Source organism: Podarcis gaigeae, assembly GCF_964106915.1.
Source record: "Podarcis gaigeae genome assembly, chromosome: 5".
NCBI lineage: Eukaryota > Metazoa > Chordata > Lepidosauria > Squamata > Lacertidae > Podarcis > Podarcis gaigeae.
Genome location: NC_139681.1, coordinates 44,013,498 through 44,026,791, shown reverse-complemented (window position 1 = coordinate 44,026,791; position 13,294 = coordinate 44,013,498). Strand labels below are relative to the sequence as shown.

The following is a 13,294-nucleotide window of genomic DNA, read 5'->3' as shown; positions in this document are numbered from 1 at the left end:
ATAAAAGAACGATACTTGCTCTTTCTGTAGCCCTCAAGCGTGGATGACAGACGAGGTAGTCGGCCAAGGTCCATGGTTAGATCATTCACGATGCCTTCATCTTCAAGGCCACTGTCTGTTGCTTCAGTTTCCTCCATTTCATCTGACAGCGCACCTTCAAGACCAGGCTCTGATGGGTACGTGTGGTCTACTGCATGCATACTTTGTAGCATTTTCTCTACTAGCTCATACTCCTAAGGTTCATAAATATGCCTGCTCCACATTTTCTTTGGGCTTTTTGATCCATATATTAAAATTTTCAGGTAGGTTTTTTAAAAAAAAAAATCTTGTGTTGAGATATTAGCAATAAAATTCCTTAGCCTGAGAATTTACCACTCTCTTCTATTTACTTAAAGTATTGAAGTTAAGATTTCATGAAGGACAGTTTATGAGACTGAACGCTGGTCTCATACTTATTAAGAATCCCTGCAGTTCTTGACACTTACAATGCTAATTGCAGTGTTAATTTTTAAAAAGCTTTGGAATGCTTCACAATGTTTCTGACATGTGAAGTCAGGTGTTCTATCATTCTTTGCAGCTGCTCTTCGAAGCTGAGAGAGAGGGCATTCCAAAGAGCTGAGATACCTTGTGACTTGAGAGGGCACTTAGAAGTAGAGCAGAACCCTTAGTGGTTCTGTAGCAGCATATCTCCATTATGTTCTACATGCCCCTCCCTTTTCCCTTTGGTCACACAACAACCAGTAGCCATTTGCAGGGAGAAGGGACAGTTGGCTATGCAGATACTCCTGCATGTTGAAAGAGAACCATGCCCTGCATCGGTCAATCGTATACATGTCTGCTACCTTTGACATGTGATACACATTTACAAAGACATATGGTGGCTGTACAAATATTTTCAGTTGTTCTTTACTTCAACATTCACACAAGCACAGTTTCGTAGACTTAGGTTTCTGCCAGCCAAACTACCAGCTTTGGGAGGGTGGGGGGAGCTTAAAACTGACCCTGTTCATTCTTCTAATGCATAAGGGACCTTGCCAGTTTCCTGCCGGAAACCACTCCCCCAAAACGAGCTGCTGTCTGCTCCTGAAGTAACAGCAACTCTGGTGGCAAACAGTAGTAGGTGGGAGGTTTCTTGCAGGCAACTACCATGCACCTCTGCTATGAATCGGGATCACTTTCCAGATAGAGATGCCACAACTTCTAGCTTCCCCAAAAGAAAAGCAGACAGTGTAAATAAATATAACCTATACTTTGGCCCTGAGAGGTTATAAACTACAGGTATATTAAAAAAAATCCATACAGGTGTTTTTCACTTCATAAAGTGTATTGAATTGTGAATTTGAATTGAGTGCCGAAGCTGCATTCCTATACATACTTAACTGGAATGTAAGTCTCATTTAACACAATGACACTTAGCTATTGAGTAGATGTTTATAGAATTGCACTGTTAGTCTACTACATGAATTGCTAGGGCTGTTCCATAATAGTTTGCGGTAAATTTTGATCAATAGCCAAAATGAATTAGTTGTTTTGTCACCCCCATTATAGTATCATTAAGTTTGATTGGTTGATGAAGGGATGGAGCACTAAAGTGGTGCTGCACCTAAAGATGTAGTGATTGGTACTGATATAGTGATGGCCTTAGTACAGCAAATGTTTATACCCTTCAGGTTTGTGCTTGAGCCTCTTCTACCAAAGAAGATGCATTCTCGGTCACAAGACAAGTTGGACAAGGATGATCCGGATAAAGAGAAGAAGGAGAAGAAGAAAGAAAAGAGAAACAGCAAGCACCAAGAGATATTTGAAAAGGAATTCAAGTCGACAGATATCTCTTTGCAACAGTCTGAAGCAGTGATACTTTCAGAAACGGTAATGATAACTGGCCTATGTGTAAAATGATAATGGCTTCAACACACCTAAACACAACGAAAGTTGCAGGGAAATGATGGTGTGCTTGACACTATTGCTGGAGCAGTATCCAGTTTAAAAGAGTAAATTCCACATTTCAAATACTTGCAGTCTGTTTGGCAAGCGACGTAACGTTCAGGCGAACTTTAAATGCTTTGGAGTTAAAAGGTAGCAGATTTATTCTGACATGTAGCTGAAAGAAAATGCTCTGAAAAGGTTAATTAATCAAACAAACTACTTTTACAGATGCTCACTGTCTTTAGGGGCATCAGTAATATAATGCCAAGTAGTATAGGGATAAAAACACAGCTTTCATTAAATTGTTTTACTTGGAAGAAGACTACTTTCTATAAATGATACATTAAAAGGTGAGGCATCCATCTCAGATGCTGGGGCAGAGAATGGAAGTGAGATGGCAAATGATAGTGGTGTGTGGGCCACACTGCCTGCCCTACAATCTCTTAACTAGATTACTAGGAGGGCACTATCCCATAACTAGGGTTGAAATAAGCTGCAGCTGTCAGTCTGGTCAGCTTCTGCATATAGAATGGGAGAGCTGTTATCTTTTCCTTGGATCAGGCAGCAAAATGTCTTGGGCTGCCCCACTGACATGCTACAAATTCTGCATCTCAGCAGCTCTCAGCCGTACAGTAAATTTATAGACACAGTCTGCCAGTGGTTAGAATCTACCCTTCCAGTTTTTCATCAGTATTTTTAATGAATTGTCATCAATTTATTTAATCTTAGAGAAGTCCTCAGTTCTTGAAATACATAATAAGGAAGCTTTCTCAGCTATGCACTTGGTAAATCACCATGGTAATTTAACTGGGGGATCAAAAACAGAGATATAAACTTTATGAAGAGAAAATTGTTCGTAATTAAAGCGTTCTTGCATGCTTCTGATCTGTTCTACAAAGACTATTTAAATGCTTCAGTATTTACAATTATCAACAATAGTTCTTTAGATTTGTTGTGTAGATCCTTTCTACATAGCAGACCAACTTCTTTGACATGGCCTCTCATTCTTCATTCATTCATTCCAGAGGCTGAGGCTCAGACTAGTTCAAAGTATTAAAACAAGACTGTGAGAAAGTGTGTCAAACATCAGCGTAATTGGCTGAACATATCATTGATTCAAGGACAAGTAGTATTATTAGCCCCTTGCATTTTTTTTTAATTAGGCTAAACTAATAAAAATCGTATTTTTATTCTGGATTCACTGAGATTCCTATATAACTGGGGAAATGCTCTTTGTAGAAAAACATTAATTAACATAAGTAACCATGAAAATTAAACAAACGGTTTAAAACCTGTGTCCTGAAATAGAAAGCAATTTTGTTTGTTTATAGGGCTAGAAAAAACTTCCTGCCTGGAGCAGTGAAAGGTACTTTCCAACATTATTTTGCTAACAGCAGTTTCCTGTATTTTTTCTTTACCAAGGCAGACCTATCTAGGCAAGCTTGGAGATTTAAGTACATGAAAATGCTCTGAATTGTGTCGGCAAGAGAATAGAATAGATGACTTCCTCTAATGCAGTATTTCTCAAACAGTGGGCCACAGTGCTACAGCCTGCCCACGGCCTTCTCACTTTACTGCCCTAACCCCTAGCCAGACCTTTTAGTTGGGCCAATACCAGCACCACCGGTTCCTTGTATACTGCGTAAAGGTGGCCGAGAGACAGAGAATTTCAGGTGAGCAGGAGAGAAGGAAAGTCTCCTTCCTCTAGAAAGTGAGACAGAAGGTTAACTGGGAATTAAAAGCAAGGGGATAAGCAAGAAAAGGTGTTACAGGAGGAAGAAGTAAGTGTAAAGGCGCCAGGGAGCAGGGATGAAATAAACAAGCAGATTGAGGGGTGAGGAAAAGGGCACAAGTTAAATGTGAGAAGACAATAGCAAGTCAGTAAAAGTTCTTTGAGAAATGTGGGCCTTGGAAGGAAAAAAGGTTAAATGAAGAATTATTCTTGAGGTACATCCTCAGAATCCGCAAATTCTGCCTAAAGTAGGGGAGTCATTAGCTCTAGAACAAATTGCTTGAGGAAAGCTGAGGTATGGCACTCGTTGCCATAAGGAAAAAACTGCAGCAAAGAACTTAGCAATTTCTAAAGATGGTTTAGAGATCAGTAGAAAGGGATGTTAGTCATTGCCAGCTGATTGTACTAAACTCTGTCTTCATTTGCTACCATTTTGTGACTGCTGGGCCTCAATAATTTTCAGCTCTTTAAAGTGTGCTCTTGGGGTAGAAGGTTTGAGAATCCCTGCTGTAGACCATAAAAGTCCATTCTTACAGTGCTCCCTGCTCAAAGTGACTTGGCTTTAAGTGACAGAACACAAAATCATCTGCAACAATATTCAGCGGTATGAAAGCCACAAGAGTCTTCTAAGTACATTTCTGTTGTGTATGGATCATTACCCCTCTGCAGTTACTTTTGAGGAGTTTTATGGTTCACTAGGCACAGGAAGTTAGTTCAGTATCTCTAAGAATAAAGAAATCCTATCAGCAACTAGAAATATTAGTCAGTATTTTAAGAAGAAAAAGAAATATGTGTGTTATGATGGTAAGATATGTTTCCACCAAGCATATTTTGCACTGTGGCCTGTGCTTTGAGAAATACTCTAAATATAGCAATATGTTTCTAGCAGAGAATTCTCATGAAAACAATCTAGTGTATATAAAACAAAAACCTAGTGGTGTAAGTGGTATATCTTTTAGTTTTCCTAAAGGTTATAACAAGGTGTAACTATGATAGGAATAGCCAGCTGCCATTTTGTTAAATAAAACCTGGAAACACCTAAAAAGTATGTTTTTAAAAATTGACTGTACATTCAAGGCCACAAAAACTGTGTTTAAGAAAGAACAAGCCAAGGATATATTTTAGAAGAATACTGCATTGAGACAAAAACCGTTTTTTCCTTATCGCTGTGTTGTTACATTAAGAACATATTTATCACAAGGTCAATGGCTCACTAAGAAATCTTTCCTCCTTTGTTTCCAGCAGCTGTGCTGTAAGAACAAATTATATATCCTTGGACTGTGTGATGTATGTGTGGAAGGTATACTTCAAATTGAGTCTTGCTTGCTTTTTTTTTTTTTTTAACCAAATGCAGATCAGTCCATTGAGACCACAAAGACCAAAGAGCCAAGTTATTAACATCATGGGGAGTGAAAAACGTTTTTCTGTTTCCCCATCACCGCCTTCTCAAACCATCCCTCCACCAGTCACTCCAAGGACCAAGCTTTCATTCAGTTTACAGTCCAGTAAGTCTGCTTTAACTGATTAATCACACTAACTTATCTTTTTACACTGCTATAACCCCACCCCGGGACCGCTGGGTGAAGGGCAGGTAAGAAATAGTAATTTACCAAACTTTTGTATTTTTCTGATGTACTTGAACAAGCCAGGTCATATCAGGAACTTGATATCTCTGAAATGTTTTATGATCAACTGGCTAATTAGGTTAACCAGAGAGTAAATCAGACTATGTCCATCAGGATTCCTTTCACCGTTCGACTGTTGCTTTCATCAGGGCTGAGTAGGATATATTGTTATGATCCGACTCACATCAGTTCTAGCCACCATGACCAACAGTCAGCAGTGATGGGAGCTGGAATCCACCATCATCTAGAGAGCCACAATGTTCCCCACACTTGGCTTAAGTGAAGAATAATTGTGTGGCCTGTTCAAGGGGGAAATTTACTAAAGGTAAAGGTACCCCTGACTGTTAGGTCCAGTCACAGACGACTCTGGGGTTGCAGCGTTCATCTAACTTTATTGGCTGAGGGAGCCGGCGTACAGCTTCCGTGTCATGTGGCCAGCATGACTAAGCTGCTTCTGGCAAACCAGAGCAGCGCACGGAAACACTGTTTATGTTCCCGCTGAAGCAGTACCTATTTATTTACTTGCACTTTGACATGCTTTGAACTGCTAGGTTGGCAGGAGCTGGGACCGAGCAACAGGAGCTCACCCCATCGCGGGGATTCAAACCGCCAACCTTCTGATCGGCAAGCCCTAGGCTCTGTGGTTTAGACCACAGCGCCACCCATGTCCCTTAATATTTATTATGGGATCCAGTAATTTCACCATGTAGTACATATAGTTTTATATAAACGTCCTATACAAATATTTACTTAGAATATTATTTAGTTAATTTTGCCACAGCATTCTGCCGATAGAGTATAGGTCTTCAGAACCAACCCTCTAGTGAATGGTTTGGAGGCTCAGCCATGTGCTATAGACTTATACACTCTCTCCGCTGCTAGAAGGACCCTTTCCTTGTTAAGGAATCAGGCTATTAACTCAATGTACCAGCATTTATTCAGCTTACTGTTCCACATCAGGATCAGGGCCTGTGTGTTTTTATTGAACAAATGAACAGCTACAATTGCTTCATACTCAGGCTGATTATTTTATACATAATTTTCAAAAAGGGTATGAATATTTTTTTTGTATGTGTTTAATGAATCATCTTATTGCTTTAGCTATATGATATTTTTATAGAGCAAAGGCTATAGGAAAATCCTCCAGCTACTATAAAAATCTGTAGTGCAGAACAATGAATGAAGTCCTTTTACAAGTATTAAAGAAAGCAATTAGTATATGCTGTTTCTTAAACCATTATCTTTTACTGACTACTGCCTTTCAAGAAGTCCCCTGTAACAAAGAATATGGAACAACCACCATACAGTGGTGCCTCGCTAGACGAAAAGAATTCGTTCCACGATTCTCTTCGTCTAGCGGTTTTTTCGTCTTGCGAAGCAAGCCCATTGACAGCTTAACGGATTAGTGCTAGAGCTGTCAAGCGGCTTTCAGCGATCAGCTGTTAAGCGGCTTATCAGCAGAACAGCTGATAAGCGGCTTAGCGGCTTAGGAAAAGGGCAAAAAAAGCAAAAAAAAACCCGCCGGGGGACGCAATATTTTTTCGTCTTGTGAAGCAACCCCATAGGGAAATTCGTTTTGCGAAGCGCCTCCAAAATGGAAAACCCTTTCGTCTAGCGGGGCACCACTGTATCTAGCGGGTTTTTCGTCTTGCGAGGCGTTCGTCTTGCAGGGCACCACTGTATTCACTACAGCAGCAAACATACTTCCAAACTGCTTTGTGATGTTAAAGGACCTTCCTCAGTACAAGTTGTCCTGAAGTTACAGGCACCTGAACCCTTCCCTTGACTGTTATGTTTTAGGCTCCTTCTCGTGGGCTTGGATCTTAAGTTTTTGCTCCATGAATTTAATAAATTTCTGTTCATGAAAAGCAAAAACCGCAGCAAGCAGGAGGAGTACCCCCCCCCGCAGCTTCATTCCCTAAGGCTTGCTGCACACCCCCAAAGGACCCAAATGGTCTCAGCCGCTGGTGGCATTGCAGTTTCCCACACATGTCTTAAAGCGTAGCAAAGAAGTGCAATTAAGCTTTTTTGTGCTGCTTCTGAAGGACTTAAGGATGGTGCTTCTCTCAAGGAGAATGTTTTCATCCTAAAAAGTGCCTCCTTTGAGGAAGCATGACGTATTGCTGTATTTACTTTCACATTTTGAAGGCCCATGGTTGCATATAGCAACTCTGTTAATAATAATAATAAATCACCCACCAAAATCACTATGTGAAGTCCTCTCTAGGGAGATGAAGGTAGTTCCTGTATCCAGAAAGGCACAAGTTTTCCATCCCAAATCTGCACAAACATGCCTGTGTGCATCTTGATTGTGCCAGAACACAAGCTCCACCATCCATTTAGCATAAATCAAGATTATGTACTCAGTTGGTGTGAGATTGCGTTCAATTAAGTACCGTATATTTTGTTCCATAAGACGCACTTTTTCCCTCCTAAAAAGTAAGGGGAAATGTGTGTGCGTCTTATGGAGTGAGTGAGTGAGTGAATGCAGGCGGGAGGCAGGCTCTTTGACGGGCTGTCCTTCTCCCACCTCATGGAAAAGCCCGCACTCTTTAAAGAGTGTGCAGCTCTTGCTGGCTTTTGCGGGAGGTAGGGGAATTCCCCACCTCATAGAAAAGCCCACAGGGCTGCCCTTCTCCCTCCTCAGGGAAAAGCCCCCAAGAGCCACACACACACTCCACACACTCTTTAAAGGGAGTGCGGCTCTTGGGGGAGCCTTAGCCGCGCACAGCCTCTCCCGGGCAGGGGATGAAGGCTCCCCTTGCCCGCAAGAGGCTGCATGCGGCTATCCCATAAGCCAGGACAGCAAGTGGGATCAACCAGGGTCACCAAGCACAACATTTACAATATCATTTGTTACTAATTTTGCACTTTGGAGGTGATTCAAAGTTACAGAATTATTTCAAGAAGTATAGTAAAGGAAAATCCAATTTCTTAAGTGTTCAGTGTGGGCATACAGATTTAAAACAAGAGTACTGCAATACAATCCATTTTTGAAGGACACTGAGGTGTCAGCTTATTTTGTAGTTAATTTCAGAAAATATTGTTTTGTGTCCTCTTTGTAAGTATTTCAAGCTATTTAAACAATGAATGACTCCTCATTTAATTACAGTAATTTCCTAACATTTTAATAAGTATATGTTCCTAATGTGTGCATTTAATTCCAGAAAGATTGTGTGGAAGAGTAAATAAAGGTTTGTTTGATTAGATTGTAGTATACCTTTGGAAAATAAATGTTTAACTGTTGAATTTTCAACAATAGTTACAGGAAAATGCCCAAGAAGCTACAACGGAAAGATGCTTCTGCTAATAATATGCATGGGCAAGTCACAAGTAAAGTCACTTTCTGAAATGCTGGTGTTCTGAAACAGTTGACATCTGGAAACCCTGATTAGCATTGTCCTGTGACCATGACTCTCCCTTCTTTTGATTATATGAGACATGGTATGGCCCTTTTATTTCTCAAACAACACATTCTTTCTGGTATGTGAATCTAAAAATTGCATCAGTAGGTGCACTTGTGCACTCCATTTTGTTGTATTAATCATTATTTCATATAATTTTAAAATGAGTTACCTTTCTGCTTGCCGATCAGAAGGTCAGTGGTTCGAATCCCAGCAACTGTCTATGGACAAACGCCGGCTCCCTCGGCTTGTAAAGCAAGATGAGCGCCACAACCCCGGAGTCATCTGCGACTGGACTTAACTGTCAAGGGTCCTTTACCTTTTTTATGTTTCTGCAATAAAAAAAAAGTCCGCTGACAATTTTAAGCTTTTAAAACAATGATATGTGCATGCAACATTTGCTAGGAATTTGAAAGTTGACTTCAATGACTGTGAGATATGTGTTTATTTTCAGATCTGGAACTAAATGGCATGAATAGCTTGGAAATGGCAGACATTCCTCCTCCATTGCCTCTGAAAGGCAGCATGGCAGATTATGGAAATCTCATGGAAAGTCATGAATCTCTTAGCCCTGCGACATCCCCACCTGTACCTCAAAGAGTAAGTTTTATAACTGGAAGTGACTTTCTTCAAAGCAAGTCTACATAATGATAATGTGTACTTTTGTGGTCAGTAATTATTTTCATGGAGGATAACAGAATCATAGAATTGTAGCATTGGAAGGGATCCTGGGGGGGGGGGTCATCTAATACAACCCCTTGCGATGCAGGAATCTCAATGCACAGTCCCCTATCCAGTTTGAAATCATACTGGATCCTATTTAGCTTTGCAAATGTGCTAGCCATTTTATTGCTGCACCACTAGGAGGTCCACATAAAGGAGAGGATTTTAAGTCCACAGTCTCTAAGCTGTGCACTTGCAAGGTTAAAAAAATAGGATTAAGAATCAGTTAAAATTAACCATAAAACATATTTAAAATGCCTGCTGAAATAAAATAAGGTCTTAAGTTCAACAGGGAAGGGATCTGTCCGATTTCAGCTGGGAGGGAGTTCCACAAAATCACATTCACAAGACTAAACACATGTCTCCTAGTGCACATGATACATTGTCTGAGACATAACTGTGACTCCCAAGAAGACTTTAGTGAATGGGGCAGGATATAAGGAACCAGGTGGTCTTTAAGGTGTCCTGCCCCCAAGTTGTGAAGGACTATATGCTAGCATATAGGCAGCCAGTGCAAGCTTTTAAGTGCTAGAGCTACATGCTGGTTGCAGGCTGACCTCACCCACAGTATTTTGCACTAACTGGAGCTTCTTGGCCAGACCCAATAGCAATCCCACACAGTGTGTATTGTATTGCAGTAATCAAGTTGTGAGGTTAACAATGCATGAATCATTGGGGCCGGGCTATCCCTGACCAAGAATGGCCATAGCTTGTGGATGGAGTCAGAACAGCAGCTAATCTGCACTCTCCAAAGTCCACACCCACTTTTCCCTTCATCTGCTTCTGGGTTGTAGATTAGGAAAGCAACTGGTGTTTTCAGGACCATGGCTTTCCTTTCTCTGATCCCCAGTGAATGCCACAGAAAATGTTTTCATTGGCAGAAGAGAATGCTAGGTGACTTGTATGTGAACGCAGATTAATCGGGTAGTGAAACCTATACATAAAAACAAAGTATTGTAAAACAGCCTGATAGAGGCTGTTAAAAAGACAGAGGAGAGTCCCAGCAGAAACTTAGATTTTATGTTTTTCCTATCTCATTTCAGGAGAGAAAATAAAGTATATTTCAGACAAGTTTAAAATGTGAGGTTTGTTTTGCAGGCATTCACTCACCAGTTTCCTAAAGGCAAGCAATTTTGCCACTCTATGTAATGGATTGCTGAAACATTTGAGCAAAAATTGTTGCTGCTGGTGAAAAGAAACTATTGTTTAACAATCTTAGATTTCTGTTTCTAACATCCTATCAAAGTCATTCGCAAACATCTGTCAAAATTTCTTCAACCTTTGACCTAAGCAAACAAATTGACCTAAACCTTTGACCTAAGCAAACACAATCTAAATAGTAAGTCTGAAAATAGTAAGTCTGAATTATATATATATATATATATATATATATATATATATATATATATTTGCTTTCGTAGATTTTCACGGGTACAGGAATGCAGGTTTTGGTGTCCTCGGGTGTCTTCCCGTGTAAAAGTTGGGGTGTCTAGGCGACGTTTCGACGAGGTCTCACTCGTCATCTTCAGGCTGGTGCTTTCGGCTTCTTGTTACTGGAACAGAACGGGATCTCAATGTTTGAGTTCCTATAAATACTGTAGAGGGGGTGTGGTGTCTAGCCTCCAATGTTCTGGGCAGAGAGGAAGTTCCCAGGCTAGTGTGCCTTTTCTTCTTTTGTTCCTTAATTACTTGAGAGATACCTTGAGTGATTTCTTGAGTGATATCCTGAGTACCACTTAGGTGGGTCATTAGGTGTGGATTAGTTGCTAAAGTCTTTGTGTCTTGACCTCTTGAACTTTGTGAAGAGTTTTCCTGAGAAGATGGCTGTATTGCACTTAGTTGTGCTTTGGCTTGGCTTCGTGTATAGGGGCGAGCTGTGGTTTTGTGGCTTGTGTCAGCCAGATCTGTGTAGGGATTGCAGGGGGGTGCAGCATCCGGAGGTGCCACCATGGATTGGCTACTGGATGGTGTCAGTAATTCATCTGTGGAGAGGGTCTGGGTTTGGGTCTGGTGTGGTTGATTGGTGTTGGCGTTCTGTGTGCCTCTGGATCTGGTGTCAGTTTTTGTGGGGAGGGCTAATTTCCAGATGTCTGGCAAGCGGGATGTGTCGTCACGCTTGTTCATGTTGTGAGGGTGTTTCTCTACACCCTCACAACATGAACAAGCGTGACGACACATCCCGCTTGCCAGACATCTGGAAATTAGCCCTCCCCACAAAAACTGACACCAGATCCAGAGGCACACAGAACGCCAACACCAATCAACCACACCAGACCCAAACCCAGACCCTCTCCACAGATGAATTACTGACACCATCCAGTAGCCAATCCATGGTGGCACCTCCGGATGCTGCACCCCCCTGCAATCCCTACACAGATCTGGCTGACACAAGCCACAAAACCACAGCTCGCCCCTATACACGAAGCCAAGCCAAAGCACAACTAAGTGCAATACAGCCATCTTCTCAGGAAAACTCTTCACAAAGTTCAAGAGGTCAAGACACAAAGACTTTAGCAACTAATCCACACCTAATGACCCACCTAAGTGGTACTCAGGATATCACTCAAGAAATCACTCAAGGTATCTCTCAAGTAATTAAGGAACAAAAGAAGAAAAGGCACACTAGCCTGGGAACTTCCTCTCTGCCCAGAACATTGGAGGCTAGACACCACACCCCCTCTACAGTATTTATAGGAACTCAAACATTGAGATCCCGCTCTGTTCCAGTAACAAGAAGCCGAAAGCACCAGCCTGAAGATGACGAGTGAGACCTCGTCGAAACGTCGCCTAGACACCCCAACTTTTACACGGGAAGACACCCGAGGACACCAAAACCTGCATATATATATATATATATATATATATATATAAAATAAAAGTAAGTCTGAATATATATATATATATATATATATATGCTTTCGTAGATTTTCACGGGTACAGGAATGCAGGTTTTGGTGTCCTCGGGTGTCTTCCCGTGTAAAAGTTGGGGTGTCTAGGCGACGTTTCGACGAGGTCTCACTCGTCATCTTCAGGCTGGTGCTTTCGGCTTCTTGTTACTGGAACAGAGCGGGATCTCAATGTTTGAGTTCCTATAAATACTGTAGAGGGGGTGTGGTGTCTAGCCTCCAATGTTCTGGGCAGAGAGGAAGTTCCCAGGCTAGGAAAACTCTTCACAAAGTTCAAGAGGTCAAGACACAAAGACTTTAGCAACTAATCCACACCTAATGACCCACCTAAGTGGTACTCAGGATATCACTCAAGAAATCACTCAAGGTATCTCTCAAGTAATTAAGGAACAAAAGAAGAAAAGGCACACTAGCCTGGGAACTTCCTCTCTGCCCAGAACATTGGAGGCTAGACACCACACCCCCTCTACAGTATTTATAGGAACTCAAACATTGAGATCCCGCTCTGTTCCAGTAACAAGAAGCCGAAAGCACCAGCCTGAAGATGACGAGTGAGACCTCGTCGAAACGTCGCCTAGACACCCCAACTTTTACACGGGAAGACACCCGAGGACACCAAAACCTGCATATATATATATATATATATATATATATATATATATATATATATAAAAATTAGTAGGTTTCTGTTTAAATCTTACTTTTAACCCATATTAGATATTTAAAATATTGATACACTAATGTTCTTGAGAACCAAAAGTGGTATTAGGAAAGATTGTGATAGCACAGCTCTTGAGGAGAAATGTTTCCAAGCTCTGAGCTGTTCCACTTCCTTTAGCTGTGGATTTCTCCCCTTCATTTTAGTATGCAGGAGCTATTTTGCCTTCTGCATAGGAAGCAGACTGGAGTCCCTAATGTAATTAAATTGACTCTCAACAGTGTTTCCTCTATTCATCTTCTAGCATATCATAGTATACA

At 41.1% G+C, this 13,294-nt stretch overlaps 1 protein-coding gene across 4 annotated transcripts in view; it reads left to right on the top strand.

The window, feature by feature from the left end:
- Positions 1-13,294, top strand: part of DOCK1 (dedicator of cytokinesis 1) — a 371,865-nt gene that overhangs the window by 350,271 nt on the left and 8,300 nt on the right. For all 4 annotated transcript variants that reach the window (XM_083740981.1, XM_083740979.1, XM_083740982.1 and 1 more), the window contains exons 48-51: positions 31-176; positions 1,671-1,869; positions 5,013-5,163; positions 9,142-9,287. In XM_083740981.1, the coding sequence (XP_083597107.1) occupies positions 31-176; positions 1,671-1,869; positions 5,013-5,163; positions 9,142-9,287 (642 nt within the window). The remainder of the gene's footprint in view (positions 1-30; positions 177-1,670; positions 1,870-5,012; positions 5,164-9,141; positions 9,288-13,294) is intronic.